The sequence below is a fragment of the Coturnix japonica genome, chromosome 3 (genome assembly GCF_001577835.2).
Source record: "Coturnix japonica isolate 7356 chromosome 3, Coturnix japonica 2.1, whole genome shotgun sequence".
In the NCBI taxonomy this organism is placed as follows: domain Eukaryota; kingdom Metazoa; phylum Chordata; class Aves; order Galliformes; family Phasianidae; genus Coturnix; species Coturnix japonica.
The window spans coordinates 32,580,677-32,601,193 of NC_029518.1; the positions used below are offsets into that span (position 1 = coordinate 32,580,677).

The 20,517-nt window shown below is 34.7% G+C and overlaps 1 protein-coding gene across 1 annotated transcript in view; it reads right to left on the reverse strand.

Annotated features, from left to right (window-relative positions):
• FMN2 (formin 2) overlaps positions 1-20,517 on the reverse strand; it is a 133,077-nt gene that overhangs the window by 12,989 nt on the left and 99,571 nt on the right. The window contains 2 exon segments of the mRNA XM_015857765.2: positions 1,706-1,855; positions 13,595-13,646. Coding sequence (XP_015713251.1) covers positions 1,706-1,855; positions 13,595-13,646 — 202 coding nt within the window.

A 20,517-nucleotide genomic window follows, 5' to 3' on the forward strand; every position in this document is an offset into this window, starting at 1 on the left:
ACTTTAGTGTTTATCTTTTGCACATAAATGCCTGGCAAATCAATATACAAGTTAAAATGCTGACTGAAAGGTGTTTAAAATAAGAATTGGCTGGCTGCTTTCTTTGAAGTACATATAGTTTTAATGTATCAGTAACAAAAAGTAACACCACCTAAGAAAATATCACATGAAAAGCCTTTGAGAAAATTATTGTAAAACAATGTGACTCATATCTGAAGAGACTAAATACGAGAAACAGTCACTATTAACTTGTAAATCCTTCACCTACACAGTCCATGTAATATTTAAGAAACCATTAAATATTTAAGAAATATTTAAGAAACTATGAAACTACTCTAGAGACACAGCAAAAAGGTTTATTAAACTAGAGTGATGGGTGAAGAGGGGACAAAAAGGAATAAAGAAGATTAACCCCTAAAAAAGGAAAAAGAATAAATTTGTATATTTTATAAATTTTGGCCATAATAATGTATGTAGCATGCAGCCTGGTGAATGATTGCTTAAGCAGCAAAATGCCTGTGCAGGAAACTGAAGATAGGATTTAACTGTCAACTCCATTCTCAAGAAACAAACCTAATTATTTAATTTCAAGGCTGACAGTCAGCATCCCCAGATTGCTCCATGGTATACAGTATAGTATAACGTTTTCACCATCCTCTTGCAGTAGGAATTGAATCCATCTCCCCTAACTGTGAGACAACTCATTCCAAAATGTGTTCATTTGTACTAAATGTATATGGCATACCTGACACTGATCATATTGGTGTCTAAGAAAAGCTATCAATAACAAGCTATCAATAACTTCCAAAGACAGTAATCTGATATCTGCGATATTTATAGAGGGTGTGTTTTCTTGAAAGAAAAAAAAAAAAAAAAGACCTATTTTTGTTGTTACCTAAACATGAACTGGTATCAATCGTTTAGAGAGCCTAAAGCTTCTGTCCTATTAATGTCTAGGCACAGCAGCAGCTTCATTATCTGTACACTGAAATCACTCAGGTTGCTAACAGATGCTGAATTATGTAAGCTTGGTTACAGTTTTCATGTTTGTGTTTAAATTGTCCTTCTAGCATTTAAACAACTGATTAATTTGTGGCATTATTTTTATATAGAAATAATGATCAATATCTGTATGCAGATGAAAGCAAACTTCACAGCTCTTTAAATACATGGAACAGAAAGGGTGGCTAACCTTTCAAAACGTAGTTTATGTTTCTTTATCTTTACATCAGTTATTCTACATGGGCATATGATCACGAGACTGTGATTTACAATATTGTTTAGTTTGATTTTTCTCTTAAGGTGGGGTCAAAGTGACTTCTCCTCTCCCCTGCTTTTCAAGCCTTTTTCTCCAATTTAATTGGACAAATATTTACAGTGTTTCACATCTCAATTCCATGACTTGTTTTCAGGAAATCTTTTATCAACCTCCAGACCTGAAAGAAATCTCCTATTGCTTGAATTCACAGAGGCACAGCAGCTACCTGGTCTACTAAAACCATCAATTAACAGACTTGAAAAGCTTTATCACAGATTGATATCAAAGTTCCATTCAAGAATTATGATTATAAGGAAAAAGAGTTCTGCTAGGGAAAAAAGAAGTGAGAAAGTCCCTGTTCTAATGAATTGATGGCAACTGGTTTCTATGTGATTGCTCACAATAACATCCTCTGAGAAAAGCCTTTGAACAAACAAACAAATGTACCTTTCTTGAAGAATAAGTTTGTTTTCTTTCTTCCAGAAGTCTTTGAAGTCAGAGCTGAATTCATGCCAAATATTGAAGAAAGAATGTGGGGATACCTCTTTCTCTCCCATTTTTGGTTTCATACAGAAGTAGGCTGCAGTTTCCAAAAAGCTGTCAAAGAAAGAAAGAAAAAAAGGAAAATGACAAATGTCTCACTAACTACAGATGCAGAATTCTTTTCTTTCCCTGCTTAAAATTGATGGAACATTTAATTGCTCTTGGTAGCAGATCTAAAATAGAAGAATATAAAACCAACAGTTCCTAGGTCTTCATATACAAATAGATACATAAATATGATTCTTCAGCTAAATGGGGTCTGGCATTTATCATATTGTTTTTGATGAAAGGATTTTCCATTTCAGAAGCTAAAATTAACTCACTTTGCTGAGCCCTGCAAATCCAGATATTCACACCTTCCAAATACTATTTTTCTGTTGCATTTAAAGTAAAGTAATTTTCAAAACACAGCATCAACATCTATAAAAACTTCATTTTCAGCCTTTTCATGTTCTAATAAATCTACACTGTGACAAAATTAAATAGGTATTTTAGATGTGAGCATATACAAAAAGACTAAAACTCACATCTCAGCAGCAGAAAAGTGAATCAGGAACAATCATGCTAGATAACAGGTATCTGTCATTCTACAAGAATGATCTGACGTTTCCCTCTGAACAAAGCAAAAGCAAAGCAGCATACTGGAGATAGATCTCATGTTAGAAGTGCTGCTGAAGTTGAAGATTACATTTGTAACACCCATTAAGTGATATGATTACAGTGAAATTTAACAGATTTCTTATTTCAATTGCTTTTACTTATTTCAAATTTAAGAATATGTAGAAATAATATATTTAATTATGCAGAAAACTTTAAAATAATTAATTCCAAGACAAATTGCTCAACTACTATTCCATTTCATTTGTGATGCTAAGTTTTCTAATTCTGCAGCTTTTAAGGATGTATTTCTCACTTGAAACACAAATCAGAAGTTTTATTAATTTCATGAAAAATTCTATGGAAAGCTGTATCTAGAAATATAATTCTAGATAACTTGCTTAATGACCTATTACTCTTCCATGACCTCTATGAAAACTCTGTGGCAAAACACAGAACGATCAGAAGTTAAAATACAAAGCTAAGACCTGAAAAATGACAATAAAATGAATCAAACAATGAATGGCCCTTCTAAATAAGGCTCTTAAATTTCCTCACAGAAAAAAATCCCACAAAACAGGAAGCCAAGACAAAGTGAAGGTCACATTGTTCAGGAGTACACTGTAAAAAACAAAACCAAAAACCACCAAAGAACTTGTCTAATATTACCGGCACTAACATATACTTTCTGGAGACCTCTTGGAAAACCAGTGCTGTGGATTATTTTTTTTGCTTCCAGTGAGGACTACTTATGGAAGTGGTATAACCTTATATGCTATGTTTAACAGCTGTCACTTCATTTCTAGGTACATACACTGAAAAGAAATGCTCACACAGGTTGCTAGCCTCCCTGAAAGTTTGTTTTGGAGGTAAGAGAGATATGCTATTCATAAAATGTGAAACAGCAGCAGCATAGCTGGTTGTCACTGTTAACATGTCGCTCTTTCCTAGTGCATGTTAACAATGAACAAGGTATCAGCTGCAACACAGTAAGACTCCATGGCACAAGTCACAATAAATCAATTTTTCTATATATGCAGATCAAACAATCAAGATAGTGACTCTCTCTCTCTAAATATATTTACTGGCTAAAGATATCTCCTTTTATTTACTAGCTGCCAGTCTCTCACAACATATTTTAAAAGGTTTATGGAAAACTGCTTATACATTTGATGCTGCAATATTTGGGCTATGATACAAAGTAGCATAATTCACACAGAAAGAGAAAGCAAGTAAAGTGAATCAAAATTCATCAAATGAAACTAGCACAGCAATAAATCCTCACTATTACCACGCTCTGTAAATATTTGATTTTGAAATGTTTACATATGTCAAACCAGACATGTCCAAAAGGTGATAACAGAAAGGGACACACATTCCAAAACCAAAGAGACATTGGGATGACATTGCCATAGCCCTAAGAATAGATATCCTTCAGATTTCAGATGGGTGGCAAATACCTTTACTCTTGTGCTTCTCTTTGGGACAGCCCAAATTTTCCTGCTTGTCCATTAGCAGATTTTGACACAAAACATCTGTAAATATCAATACTGTTCCTGCCCGTGCAAGCATTTTGAATCAAATAATAAACTACAGTTTGGAAGGCTTGTGTTCCTATATCCAAATTTATTTCTGCAGTTTCTAGTTTTGGGAAACTCATTTGACCTCTCTGAATTTCATTTCACACCTCCATGAAAAACGAAACATATTTTGCCCAAACAGGTATTGCAAAGCTTGCTTAGCATCCATTTCTCAAGTGAACAGGTTCTTAGTTTTCTTTTAAGACATTTGCTAAGGGTACAGAAAAGAATGTGCATTAGTGAAGAATGAGCAGTCATGGAAGAAGGAAGGGAGAGCATGGAAATTATTTTCAGGGATTAAAAGAGGTAAAGGAGGTCAGCAGCTTTACTTCAAAAAGCATAACTTCGAAAGCCTGATTAAAAGTAAGGCAGTAATGTTCATACTACTGTCTTATCTTGACACGGCAAAAGGTACAATTTCTTAGACAAATTTTGATCTGCTTTTCATATTTCACATGCTAACTTTGAACGATAAATATGTCTCGAAACACTGGAGGACTTGCTCATCCATGACAAATTTTTTTTGTCCTAATTTCCTCAGTTAAACTGTGTAACTCAGTAAGGAAAAAAAAGCATCATAGACTGAGATGACTGAAGTCACCACTTCATCACTTATGGAAATTTGATGAATGATTCATGGTACTTTTTTGTGCATTCCCTTGAGTACAGCTGTGAGGCTACTCAAATTCATTTACTGTTTGGAGAGAAGGAAGGAACGAATGCGCTAATAGCCAATTTCATTCACATTGTAAATAGCTTTTTGACAGCATTTCTAGATTATAGAGCTCACCCGTTAGGAGTCTTTTAAGAATGGCTATGGATTAATTATTTACCATTTCATTTTAAAGCCAATGAGATATCTATAGTTTATATGATGATTCAGATTCACATCTGCTATGTTCGATGCACTGGTTGACAGATTTTTTTTTCATGTGCTTGAACAGTTTGAAATGGGTCAAGCAGAAGGGAAGGGAAGAAGAGTTGCCAAAAAGAAGAAGAAGAAAAAAAGAAAGCAACCACAAAACATAAATCAACAGTACTAAGCAGAAGACCTCAGCTTCAGTTAAGCAGGCTCCTATGGCCAAACAATAAAAATAAACCACATACGAGAGTACCTATTTGTTTGAAGTCATGCTTAACATCAGAAAAAATGTTTCTGCAATTCTTCCATACAGATTTGGGTGTTGGTTTTTTTGTTGTTGTTGTTTGTTTATACAGATTACGTATTTTGCTTAAAGTTCAAAACTGGATGTTCTGCAGAACTTAAGTTTGGTTTTATAAATTGCTAATGATCATTTACACACATTTGATGTTATGAACAGGTAAGCTTACTGGTGGTACTATGCTAGTTTTGTGAAGTGACACATTTCAGAAGAAGTTCTGAATCATGTAGAAGTCAAAGAACATTCAGACATATCTGCAGGCAATTTAATTTGCTATATATGGAAGCCAGGTGTTTACATGCGCTCATTCATTTCTCAGAAATGCTAAAGTATATTCCAGTTTGATGAAAGAAACAGGTCAATTTTAATTTTAAGCATAGACTACCAAAAGAAGGAAGGTTAAAAAGACTATTAATACATCTTACTAAATTAAATCTAAAATGAGTTACATAGGGAAGAAGAGATATATAGGTAACAGTAGGTTCTCCTCAAAAAAAAAATCAACTGCAAATTTCCTTACCCATTTTATAAATAGTAAAAGGTTACGTATGCATTTTCTTTGTGTTTTAAACAGTGGAAAGCATGAATGGGAGTTAAGTGTTATGACAGAATACAAAGGAATTCAACAGTCACAGAATCATATGATAAACAAAACTGTTACCCTGGCTATCGAGAAAGCAAAAGCCTGTGAGAAAACTTAGCATGGACAGCAACTTTATAGGATCATTCAAAATAATTAGCAAATAAATATTGCTAAGGATTTTTTTTTTTTAAGGATGAAAAAATATCTTTCATATATTGAGATAATACATTAGCTTAAGGCAACTGCCAGAATCATTAATCTCTTATTCCTTTTGCCAATTCATATTCTGTAACTATGGATTTTGTAATATTGTTCCACACAGAAAATAAAGGTCTCAAGAGACTTTTTCCTTTCCTCTAAAAAAAACCTGCCAAACATTTGCAATGTTTTGAATACTAAGTCATCTGCCTCATCTCCAGTCTCTTGCCTCCTATAATTTCACATTAAACCAAAAAATGCTGCAGTATTCCAACTAGATGAAAATTAGCAGCTTCAGCACTAACAAAATTATTCATCTACCTTTGAGGTCCACTCCAGCACATCACATAAAAACAGGAAATTTCATAAGTACCACAAATGTAAAACTTAGATATTTTCTACTTTGTTATACATTGAATGTACCAGACCCAGAGTAAGTTATTTAATTCAAGAGGTATTAAGAATATACATCCATACTTAAAACAAGTATTTCAAGAAAACAAATTTGGGTCAATTCAATTCAATTGTCTGATGGAAAAGTTCCGTACAGGAGTATTTTTTTTTTTTATATAGGCATTTATGTTTGATCTCCTAACTTTTCCCAATATATTTCCTGCATAGCAATGACATCTTTGTTTAGACATGGAGAGAAAAAACAAGTAGCATTTTATATAGGGATCAAACTTCAATGAAAATGTGGCAGCCACAGGGATTGATTGAAAGATTAATGCAACCATATTGCTCTGGTTATGTGCATCATACATTCACATATTAAGGTAAAGCTAAATAAAGCATATCCCTTTGGCCCGAGAAAACTCTCAACTCCAGAAGAGCTGTTCCCATCCCTTCCATAAGATTATATGATGTTCCTGGTGATCATCACGCTAGTTTTTGTTTTGTTGGTTTTTTTTAATAGGAAGGAAATTTTCTCTCAGTCAGCGGACTGACTAAAATAGAACTGCCCTCCAGGCAACAGGTAAGAAAAGGAGCAGATGAAAGTAATCACAGGTGAAGAGTTCATTTAAGACAGTGCAGAAGGGATCTTGTTCACTATAGCATTTTCTGAACCTGGCCTATTAAGACATCTTCAAAAGGAGGAAGGAAAAAAGAAATAAGGACTGAGGAACAAACAGAAGAATAGAGACAATGCTTCTTTCTAGTTACTTAATCTCCTCATATAAGAAATCTCAGTGCTGTTTCAGCAGAGGCTGAGGCCCGCTCTGAACTGTGGTAGTGCTGATGGGAGTGTTCCATCAGCTGGAAATTATTAAGGAAGGAATTACCTATATTGAATAAGTTATTACTGGATAGTTCCCAGACAAGTTAATACAATTGTGACCTAATTAAACCAAATCCCTTACATTCTGCTTTTCCATTTGCACATACATGACAACAGCAATATGATACAATAATACTTAAAGTAAACTTCAACATACAGCAAGGAATAAGGCAACCACTGTGGTGGGAAATCAAGAAGCAAGAAGTAAAAACAGAAGTTGGTATCTACATAAGTCACAGTCATTGCAAATGTTAACACTACACCATAAAGGTCTTAGAAAAAAAACCTAACTAAACAACTCAAATGGACCACATGATGACAGAAAAAGCTGAATGAACATAACTATAAACTGAAGCACAATGGAGATGCATTGGAGCAAATCTCACACGTTTTACTTCAGCTATAACAGCTCAAAACAAGTATCTTGAATATCTGAAGACAACACAGTGAAACCACTTCTTAGATATAGAGTGTAGACAAAAAGAATGTCACATTTAAAAAGTCATTTCTTCATTTTTCTGTGAATTTTAATAGAGATGAAATTTTATAAATTAATTTTTAAAAAAAAATTCTGCATTTATTATACGTGTCAGTGTTACCCATTTGTGTAACTGCCTTTGCATCTTAAGCTAATTTATTATTATAAGGTTCAAGAATGTCCCCTATATTAACTACAGAATCGATTGCATAAACATTAATGTATTCTGCTGAATATTAGCTCTATGAATTGGAGATCAGTTTACTAAAAGCTATGGTATCATTCGTTCATACAAGTGTTGAACGCTATTAAAAGGAAACCAATTAAAAAACAATAAAATGACTTAAGCAAGAATCTCAACATCATAAAAAGACAGTGCTGTTACACAAAGAATCCACCATGCAAGTAGTTAAGAACTTGCAATCATTTAGAATTTTTTTCTTTTTTTTTTTTTTAAACAACGAAGATCAGAGAACAATCAAATACCGGTGCTTCAGAAAAAGCTTTCTGACGTAAAAAAACCGTTGGTTATGTTTCCATTACTGCATATTTACATGCCCTGATATTCTGTCAGAGACAGAATACTGAACTAGGATGATCCAATCTGTTTAGCCATTTGTAAGCTTCTGCTATACACATTTCCTTTTCTCACTGAGTATTTACTTTGTGCTAAAATGTATTACCACGAACAATTCAAGTCCTCATGCTAGGAGCCACACACTGAGAAAAGAGACCTACCAGGAAAGGTACTAACAAAGGACAAACAGCAAAAGAGCAGTGAAAGATGGGGTCCAACAGCATATTCTTGCCTTTCAGTTAGCAGTGCAGGGTTGCTTTTTTTTTAATGTTGACATCTTTTATTATTATTATTATTTTAATGGTCTGTTTTTTGTTTTAGTTTTTAATTTAGTACCTCTCATCATTCAGAACTTTTCACCACTTTATTTCAATCATTAATTCAATTTTCACTTCAACTTTACTGTTTATTTTTGGAAAAAAAGAAATCCAAACCACTGGGAGGAGGGCACTGATGCAGTAGGAACTTTTACTGTTTTAAAGGATTAGCAGACTTAGGTGCTACATTTGTAGGTGTTGCTTTTCAGCAGTGCCATTGTACCATAGTATCTGCTATTTCTTTAAGTGTCATCAGCTTGTCAGCTCCTGAGCAGGTGTAAAGCTTTGTTCCTCCTCCATTCCAATGTTCAGCCACTGGATGTCTGTGAAGAGTGTTGTTTTTTTTTCTCTGGAGAATTTAAAGGTAAATATTTATCTTCAAAATTAATGTCATTTGTTGCTACAACAAGAAAGCAACAAAACATTACTAGATGGATTATTACAAGTTTTGAAAACAGAAGACATGCCTGGGAGACAGCACTCTAGAAGCACTTTAAAGCCCAGAGATCACTGGAATGTGCAAGTAATGTGAGCAAATTATAAAATAAACCAAATAAAAATATTCTGACATGGGAAGATGAGTGTTCTGTACTCAGCAACACAGATCTGAAATTCCCCAGTTGATATTTAAAAGGAAGTAAATCCTATTTGACTTTTTGTAAAACAAATACATGCTATCAGAACGCACTGAGATTTACTGGAAACAGATTAAATTCTTAGATTTGTTAAACTCAGTGACATACACTATGCCATAATAGCAAGCAGCATGTCTGTGTATGGAGACTTCACTATGCATCATAGCAGGGTAATATTGTGGAGTGTTTCACCCAAAAATCAAGTCAACAGTATCTGAGACTGTTTTGTCTTAGTGATCTGTTATCACTTCATGCAAGGTTATTCTGCTTTAAGTATTAGAAATGAAAGGGTCTGTACTGTTTAAGAGGTTCTTATCATACATTGCCTCTTTACACTGGCTTGGTATGAGTACACAAAATAATTTGTTTTCAGAGCAATTAATTGTTCTTGACGAATGTCAGATCCTCTGTCTGAATGCATTATGGTTCATTAAGATTCACCTAAACCCAAAGCTTATTTAAACTAATATAGATGCTGCTGCACTGAAATTAGAATCTGATGCCTCATTGTTTTAGCAGGATGTCAGAAGAAGTGAAGATGTTCTGAATGTTTCTAAGACCACCAGCTTCACTTCAGTTTGTGAATGACTACAAAGGCCTTATTCCAAGAAGAGACATTCCAATGGCAGAGAATTTATTAACTGTTTCAGTGGAAGAGAAGCTGTGTTCCAGTCTGGATTTATGTTGTTCTATTAAAATCCACTACCAGGAAGATTTCCAAGGAGATCTGAACTAAATACTGGACGAGGTATTAGAAGAAAGTAATAAAGCTACATGTGATGCCTTCATAACTATTCAGCTAAACATAGGTAACAAGTAGAGCGAGTAAAGACCTCTCACTTCATTGAATGCTATTCTGGTAATTGCTTTGTTGCTGTTTCTTCAGGAACCAAGCACAAGAGGAGCAATTAGCTCATTTCATAGTGTAAACTAGAGAGATGATATTGACCCTGTTACTCTTACCAGCACAGTAATCAAGATATTAGCTACCATATAACTTTTGACAATAATTTGATGCAATCTTAGTTTCTACTGACCGTAGATGCTCTGATTGAGCTGTCTCCTACATTTGCATCAGGTATACCTGCAAACAATAATTCTTTTTCTCCCTGCATAAAGATATAATCTTAAAAGTTCAGAAGTATTTACAACTAAGTAAATGAAAATACAGAACACATGAAACATTTCTTTCTTAGCAAAAAGGGCACCAACTTTCAGTCTCATTTTTAGCTACAAATTTGTGTAAATGTTATTTCCATCTGTGTAAACTGAGCATATATATATATATGCATCTTGGTACGCAGGATGCAATCTTAACTCATTTAAAATGGAAAAAAGAAATTTCAAAATGCGGACTCCTGAAATACAGGAGGAGGAAAATGCAGTTTCCCTCCTCCTCTCCTTCCCATCTTTTGTTTCTTTTCACTCCCCCTGAAATAGTGGTTTTTTTTTTACTTTAACTTGCCATGTATTTGACAGTTACTCAAGTATTTAGCAATGAGGATCTAATTGGAAAGTGCCAGGTTCCTTTTTATTGCACTTTATCAATATTGTTAAGGGAATGATGTAATTGTTTGGGGTTTAGTGAAGACATTCCATGTCACTTCAGTGTTAATACCAGGCTGGAGCCTTCCTTGTCTGCCTGCGTAAGCTAGATAAACACAGACCTGTGTGCTTTCTTCTCATCTCAGGATACTTTCTCAGAGGGATCTTGGAACATATGCCTATTGCAAGCTAAACATTTCACTTTTCATTTTATCCATGTGCCAGAAATCCATTCCTTGGATAAACACTTTACATACTGACACTCTTAAAGTCACTAAACACGATAAATAAAGAGAGAATACATCATTTCAAAACCGATTAAACATTTTCTCACTAGTGACAAATGAACAGCTATACGCTGCATGGAGTCCCTGGAGGAGACATTCCATTTTCTTTGTCTTCACTTTGCGTGGAAGATTAACTTTCCATTTCAGTTCATCTATTGCACAATTGAGCTTTCCTAAAATTGCTGCTTTTTCCCCCCAATCATTATTCATTTTAGAAATATTTCTGTTATTATTGCTGCAAGAGCTTTCCTTCAGACTTGCGTTTTTATGGAGATATCATTTTTTGCGTCCAAGCTAAAAGAAAATTTGTAGCTCATACTGAAAGCAAAAGAAATGCTGTTGTGGGGTAGATCTGAACTTATCTGTGGGCTAAAGTTGACCACTTCAAAAGGAAAATTCAAACACATTATTCACATTATTTTTTCTCCATCAAATCCATCACTTTTCCTTGCACCACTTGCTTGCCTAGTCATCCTATACACAGCTATTTTTCATATGATTAGCCAAATGAAATGAATCTTTTATATAGCTTTTTAAGCTCTCATCTTTCACTCTTTGCCAAAAAAGATCTCAAGCGTTTTCTAAGCCTCCTTAAAGATCTTAATGCAATAAACACCCACAATAGTAAAACTACCTCAAGAACTTGTTTTTCAGTATTTGATTAACACTTTCAGTGGAAAGGTGCAAGGAAGAAAGACAAACATAACTTAAAGTAACAGTAAAAATAACGTTGTCCCTAGATTCCTTGTGTTAGGCCCCAGTGTAATTCCTCATTTGTTCCAAAAAACTTCTGAATATAATGTACAACAATGAACTGGAATTTCTTTCTTGGACAACATACTATGTTAAAGGAGCTGCTGTATTCATCACAGGGAGAGAAGAAAGAATTAAGACAAATAGGAAGGATTAGGAGTAGGCCTTTTGTATACTTTAGTAAGAGGTATGATACTGAGCCAAAACAGTACTTCCTTTGATGATTTGAGATCCTGATGTAAAAATGGAACAATATACCACTCAATGACCAATCATCTCCATGAAAGTGAACATGAAACTTGTGACAAAAGAACATCCGCTCCTCTCCTTTTCAAGTGCTCTATTGTATATCTTGAGAATAGATAGAAATGGCTATGCTCTACCAGAACAGTCACTGTACTGTTACATTGAAGCCAGGTAGAAACTGGGACACCAGTGCCAAAAAATTGGCTGACAAAACAGTGAAAGTTGGAATATTTTACATTTTACTGGTATCCTATTGAGATGCTTACCAGCTGTATTCATTAGCATATGCTCAGCAGCAGCTATAGTTAGTACAAAAAGATGCTATGTTTGGCAAATGGAAAACTAATGTAGACTGTAAATTGCACCAAATGTGGACTAGAAATGGAGCTTCATTTCAGCCTTCTGCTGGGACAGATTTTACATGCCCCATTTAGACAGAGCTTCTGGAGAATTCTGCCAGACATCAGAAGAAACCACACGCCGTGCAGTGAAATTCATTATTGAATTAAATATATTTAACCACCAAAAAGTATTTGGAGAAAGGCATATTTAATTATATATACTAGTATATTAAAAAAAACAGATTATCACTCTGTATTTTATAAGCACAGGAAGTAGTACCTAATGATTAGTAGTTGTCTAGAAATACAGTGTTTGTCAGGCCACTGTAATTCTGGTGCTGAACTCCCTCAGTTCAGATATCATTTCTGACTTCATTATCATATAATGTACATGCATTTTCTAAAAGATAAATTCCATGCAATATTTCTCTAAAACCAGAGAATCACAGATCACAGAATGACCCGGGTTGGAAGGGACCTCAAGGATCATGTAGTTCCAACCCCCCTGCCTAGCAGGGCCACCAAACATACACATCTGTTAGATCAGATTGCCCAGGGCCCCATCCAACCTGGTCTTGAACACCTCCAAGGATGGGGCATCCACAACCTCCTTGGGCAGCCTCTTCCAGGGCCTAACCACTCTCATAGTAAAGAACTTCCCCCTAACATCCAACCTAAATCTTCCCTCGTTCAACTTAAAACCGTTTCCCTGTGTCCTGCTATTGTCAGCCCTTTCGAAGAGTTTACTTCACCCCACAACCTTCTCTTCTCCAGGCTGAACGAGCTCAACTCCCTCAGCCTGTCCTCATAGGGGAGGTGCTCCAGCCCCCTGATCATCTTTGTGGCCCTCCTTTGGACCCTTTCCAAAATCTCTATCTCTTTCTTGTACTGAGGGCTCCACACCTGAACACAGTACTCCAGATGGGGCCTCACAAGAGCTGAGCAGAGAGGGACAATAACCTCCCTATCCCTGCTGAACAACCCCTCTCCTGATGGAGTCCAGGATCCCATATATTCCTATAGCTCTGTATTCTTTTAAATTATACATTCTATGTTTTTCATTCATCAAATTGAAATTTACAACAGATACATAACAATCTTATTTCTCAGTGCATTTCTTTCAAAATCCAACAAATAAAATGTTGGCCTCCAATACAGCAATTTCTAACAAAATATATTTTTCACAGGAGGGTTTTATCATTGTTTTTTCTTACCTTTTATGTGCTTCTGTCAGCGACTTCTCTTCATTTTCTTGGTCTATTTTAGCTGTAAAAATACAGACAAAATATTAGCAGAAAGTCAAACATACAGATGCTGTTTTATGAAAATATTTCACTTTAATTGCTGTAATTTGTTTATCCTGTATTTTGGAAAAACAACCTTAAGATATACTAATGTACATCAATTCTGGGGAAAAAAAGTGATGTGTTCTGATATCTATTTAAATAAATAAATAAACAAGAACTCCTTGGAGCAAGATTTAAAAAAGAAAATTCTTGAGGTAATATAAACAACAATCAGGCCATGAATGTGACATTAAAACAATTCTTAAAGAATGACTCTGAAAACTAGAAATATGGGAACAAAGAGGATAAATGGAGTGAAAAGCTTGAAGCCTTCCGCCTTTGTAAAAATTGCTTGACAGACATGAATAAAAGCTCCCTTCCTTCTCCAGTCCCCCTGCAAAGAGCCACAGCTAATTTTTAAATAAGAATGAAATAAGACATACCAATTAGTGAAGTAATAGAGACATAGTGGACCCATTTTGAAAAGAAAAATTTTGTATGAAGGGAATTACTGCATGGTCATTATATAAAGAGTCAAAACATGAAGCAGCCATTGCCACACATAAATGCAAAAATGATCTAATTTACAAAGCTTCTCTCAGATTGCATTTTATATCAAGTTTACTTAACTTAGAAATACTGATATGCAATATGTACCTGAAACTGAGCATTAAACTTGGGGGAAAAAAAAAGTAAAGCTCTAGTACAGAGTATTCTGTGCAAACATGCTTATAGTATATAGTTATTCAGGTAGCACATCTTAAATCCACTCAAGATACTAACATTTTGGCCAAGAGCTTTTTAGTTTAGAACTTGGTTACCTTTTCCAGTCTGCTGGTGTACTAACCCACTAATTTGTAAGGAGAATTTTAGGATTCCAGAAAGACATTTGGTCTAGAGGCATGAAGAGGCTCTGAACTGTCCTGAAAACAAATACTATTGATGCAAGTTTCATAAAGGAATCTAATAAATAAATAAATAAATAATAGAGCTCTAAATTTATTTACTATTCTATTCTCCCTACAAAGCTCTACAATAATAACTGAGATTATTTCTTCTTGTATTGTAGATGCACCATCTTTAAAACAGAAAATCCAGATTTTAAATTTGGCAATTTAGCGCAGATGAGAATGGCAATGGAAATATTAGGAATCAAATGTAATTGCAACTGTTCCATTTGGTGTTTCAATCAGCAGCACTTTACACTTGAACTAAAATATTAAAAGAGTAAAAAGCTGAAAATGCTTTTTATTGGTAGTAATGTAGTCATCTGAGCTGGGTGATCAGCACTTTGTTTACTTGTAGCAACAAATTTGTACCTAGCAGTCATTATTTGAAGATTCAGGCTCCATCATTGCTTTGTTTAAAGTGAAAAATAAATCCCAGCAAACCCACAGGAAACTTTAGGGAGATCTGGGTATATGTTCTCAAGAAAACTCCAGAGCACGCGAAGGCTGCCTGATTACGGGTTTCATTACAGACTTGAAACTTGGCCCAGATTCTTCAAAAGGTTTGTAATGGCTCACAACTCTTCTGACTGAACCTGGGCCCAGTGTTGAGTGAATCTGGGCTGACTTATAGTTTTGCTTGAAAACTCTTGCTTGGCTTTGGATATGAAACCAGGTGAAACCTGGCAGCTTTGACAGAATTATTTTTCTTTATACTTCAACCTTGAATATCAAGGTATGATTTGCTGTAAAACCATATGCTACAAAAGAGAAGAAACTCCACACATGCTCCGTGAATGGAGGGAGATTCAACATATACTTCTACACTATCGCTTTTTTTTTAGTATCTTCAAATATAACTTCTGAAGTAAATAATTCTGTTCCTGAAACACATAATTTGGACTCCACTGAGTTAAATAATGCTTGGAAATGGAGCTTAGTGTGTTCTAGTTCAGGACAGCCTTTTAGTATTAGATTTGCATAGAACCCTTTCTTTTTTAAAAATAATTTCCAGGATTGATGGAACATAACATCTGCATTGTCTAGATTTGACTTTTTCCTCATACCCAGTAATTCAATAAATGCTTACGTAAAAACAATGGAGAAAACATTCCATAATTTATTTTTGGAAGACTACAACAAATGATACAAGTCTTATCAAAGCATGTTGGAATGTCTTCACTCTACCACAAACTCTTGTTCAATTTCAATTTAAAAACATGAATATATACACACTCTCACAGTCTTGTGCGGGTTGGAAGGGACCTTAGAGATCATCGAGTCCAACCCCCGGGATTCGAGCCTCCTGTGCAGCAGAGCGGCACTTCTACCACTTGCACCACAGGGGGGATTCAAACCCGGGCCTCCAGTGTTCCTCCGGCATTCCTACCACTGTGCCACATATACCTTTAAATCGTTTCAAGTATATGTACTTCTAATAATTTCCTAGAGAATGGATATTACACAAAGAAAATATTCTTGAAAACAATCTGTAATAGCTTTTTTTCTTTTAGTATAAGTGAAATATACACCCAAACGAAGATTCCATTCCACATCACATCACCTCTTGAAATTAAGACTTTCACAAGGAAAAAGTTTACCCTGAGAGAGAATTCCCCTACACTCTGTTCCAAATATGTGATGAAACCTTTAAATGTTATTAAAGGCATATTATTCAGGTGTGGATCAGACTTGCAATCCATTTGCTTTCTTATTTCTTAGATGAAAATGGTTAAAGAACCGAATAAAAATGATTCTGCTTGAGCAAGAAGACTAGTGGCACCAGCAAAAGAGAAGAAAATGTAGCACACTGTGAATTTATGTCCGAAGTATATTCTTAAATAGCTACATCTGCAATAGTGTACATAAGCATGTGAAAGATGTGCACATCAGCTAGTCAAAGAAATGCATGGAAATTTAACCAGCAAGGGAAGAAAGAACTACATTACCAAAAACCACAGATACAATGGAATAACTAGTAGATGTAGAGGCAACTAGATAGTCCTATAATTTCTGAAACTGTGCACTCATATGATCATGTAGTATCAGTGATCATAGGCATTATTATTTCTTTGTAGTGATTGCCCCATTGGTAAACTGCCTTCAACTCATTTTTCTGCTTTAACAAGAGATTAAAAAAAAAAAAAAAAACCTTAAAAAAATAAATAAATCAGAGTAATGTTTTTAATATAGTTTTCTCAAAAAAGCCTCAATAATTTTGAACATAAAAACTAAGACGGATTCATTTGATGAGTCCCATAGTGCATTAGACTTTACCTTGTCATTGAATATAATACATCTTTACTTTCATTCCTTTCTCCAGAGCAGCTCTTCAGAACTGGTAAAGAGTGCCTGAAAGGCACCAGTTTGACATTCTTCCTTCTTGGCAGCCTGTATCAATGAAGTGCTAAGTACAAGCTGAAATGTATGCATGTGGGGAGAAGAGTATTTGAGAAAAGTATATTTCCTCTTACAGATGATAAGTCCTCTAGCAGGTGAAACAAAAAGAAGAAAATCCCTACTGGCTCCACAGTGATACCACTGTGGCAATAGCTGGTGTTGAAGAATCTGTCCTTTTCAGGGGTTGAGAGGCAGCTGAGCATTTCTGGGTGCTCAGCTCAGTCAATAAAATTCTCAATCTCTATCATGCAGAAGGAAGATTTATTCAAAATATTTTCCCAGAAAAAACAATAAAACAAATCTTGCAGTCACATTTGCTCTTGTATACACTCAGAACACTTGCACTGACCATACCAGCAACTGTTTAGAGGCTCTTATGGCAGATGCAGGAGTTTTTTGTTGGGTTTTTTTTTGGGGTTTTTTTTGTTTTTTTTTTGGTTTTTGTGGGTTTTTGGCGGGGGGGGTGAGGGTGGGGTGGTCAGCAATCTTTGCCAACTAAAAAATATTCCATATTTTATTGACTCATCATCTTTTCTCCAGTTCCCTGCATAGGAATTAGATTTCTTGATCTTTAACACTAAATTTCTAAACCATCTCCAACAATACTGCTTCAAGCCTATTACAGAAAATATACTAGGAAGTACTACTCCCTATATTTCATATTATGCAGCAGGGAGTGAAGTAAAAATTTTGTATCTCTTCCTGTACACGTGTAATATATATTGTAGGTCTTTATAGGCAAACTTGCATAATCCTGAAAGAATATATACCCTGTGAAATCTACTTAAAATGATATATTTAAAAATAATCTTTGGTCATATTTTAAAATGTGGAAATATAGAAAAAAGGAAAAAGTTTTAAAGTGGTCTCATGAAGCAAGAAAAAGAAGCTGCCTTATCTATTTATGACATGTACTGAATTAATTATCTTACTTTCATTTCACTTTTTATTTGAAATCACGTAATGTCTTTTTATGAATCAATGTCATACCATTTGCCTGCTTTCTATTAAGATAGCTTCATATTATTCATTGTTAGTCACTGTCTACAGCTAGCTCTATACTTTCTGAATACTTTCTATTTTTTCTCAAAACTCAAGTACATTCCTTCCTCCCCATGTCATTCCTTCCCAAGCATGAAGAGTGTACTAGATCCTAGACTCTTCCATCAAATCTCTTAATGTATCTCACTGAAATTTACACCAAACATTTCAACTTTTATTTAATCAATTTCTGTATTTTTAATCATTCTTTTTGTTTGATGTTTTATAATTGGTGTATAAAACTTGATTTCATGCAATTCAGTGTGTTTCTAAAGCTTTGTACATAAAATCTAATTAACTTAATGTATAGAATCTCCATCATTATCAGCATATAACTACATTCGAGAATGATACATGCCATTTTGCTGTGTTTACTCTTCCAGTTCTTTTAGATTCCAGTCCTGCAAAGGTTACATATAAACTTCTGCAAAGATACATATATAAACACTCCTAACAAAGTGACCTATGCTTTTAAGAAAGCCTGGAACACTGCATGAAACTGAATGAGAGAAATATACACAAGCATTCCAGAAAATGACAGTGTTTAGCAAGCAGAGCAATACCTTTCCCTTTCCCACAGTCTGAGAGATTAAATTAACATGGAGAAAGGCTCAATGACAATGACATGAAACCCATTTTTTGACCATGAACATCCCTTCTTATCTCAATGGCAGCAGACATTTCACACATATGCTACAGGCCTTGCTGGAATCAAGCTTCTCTGTGAATTAATAACCTTTCCAAGTATTTTCTCATTTTGAGTCCAATCAACTTTCTTCCAAATTTAAACTTAATACCTTCTGCCTTAAATCTACACCAGTCCATCAGATTACTTTCTGTCTCTGTTATCAGATTATGTTCCATACAGACATTGCATACAACAATATGCAATATATTCCCTCTATTATCAGATCTTGCAAAATGTTTGAAAGTACATTTCATTCCTTATCATCTCTTCTACAGAGTTTAAAATTCTTTAGAAATATCTGTATTAACACTAGCAGGGAGATCATAGTCTTGCTACTACCCTTTTGAACTGGGATAATTCTGCCTTGTGCTACTTGTATTTTAATAGCAGTGAAATCATTAGAAATCCATTCTACTGAAAAAAAGAAAACACTCCAAAACTTTTAGAAGCCTTTGCTGTAGCATTTACCAGAAACTTTAAAGATAATTTTTTTTCCCCCTCCACTGTGGTGCTCCATGAATACTACCTGAGACTAAAAATACACCAAAACATGCCAAATATCTATTCTGGAGGAGAGCAGCTCACCACTCTGCAACCCTAAAAGATAAAAATCCAAACCCTACCCAAACACAAATTGAAAAAAAAACCACAAGACTGTAAGAGTTAAACAATTAATTCTTAAATGATGTCAGGTGCTGAATCTTAGCCACTGTGTAATAAACAAACAAACAAACAAAAAAAAACCAAAAAAACAAAACCAAAAAAAACCCAAAAAACCAGCAAGCCAAAATTTATACTAAATAACAATATGAAGATTTTAGCTTAAAGCATGCAATAATAGGAATTCTGTAAGAAAAAAATTAGTTTTAGCAGTTGATAAAGATTATTTAGTACATTTGCACATAAAGGACATACATAAGCATAGTCAAAAAGCAATCTGACTTTCTGTTTCAGACTCAGAAACAATTCTGAGTAGACTTCATAGGTCTACTCAAGCAGTACTCAAATGTCCCTCTTCAACACTTGTGTTCCATGATAACATTCTGTTGTTGTCCTGTGCTATGATCTTGACCCAGTGTTTACTGCCTATAGTCACTGTCTGGCCTCAAACCCTACTGCAATATAGATTATTTCTACTGAACTGGTTTCAAAGGACTATGAGTAAGGAGATGCACAAAACTGTTATCCTTCTGATCTCTCTCAAGGGAATATCACATCTTCTCAGGTAACTGAATACAGGAATGCATCTCAGTAATCTCAGATGGAAAGCAACACAAATCCTTTCATCTGCTTGTCTACATCCTAAATCTTTTTTCATTTTCCACTTTTTAAATAAAGTATTAACTATTATTTGTTTACAATTAGATATGAATGTGCTTTCCAGTAACTTTCAAGTGTAGCCAGGTTGTTGGTTTTTATTACTTTTTTGACAGATACAATGACTTTACAATAAGTACAATGACAGTGAGTCATTAGAGCTACGTTGATATAGTTTTGAGCATTTCTATTTACACTGATAAAAGATCCAAGTACATTTGGATAGTTTATTAACTGGTATATTTATGCTAAGAAAACTGCAAAAGAAGAAAGCAAATTTTATTCTGGAAATCCTAGCAGAAGTACAGGATCCTGCTGGATTTCTATGACATTCATAGAAGATAGCAAGCAAGAAGAATACCCCACTCCCTCTCCCCTACTCTGTAAGATTTTCATGCATATATGAAACAGAACATTTAAATACTTCACTTAGGCTCTAGTTTCTTGAGGATAACTGG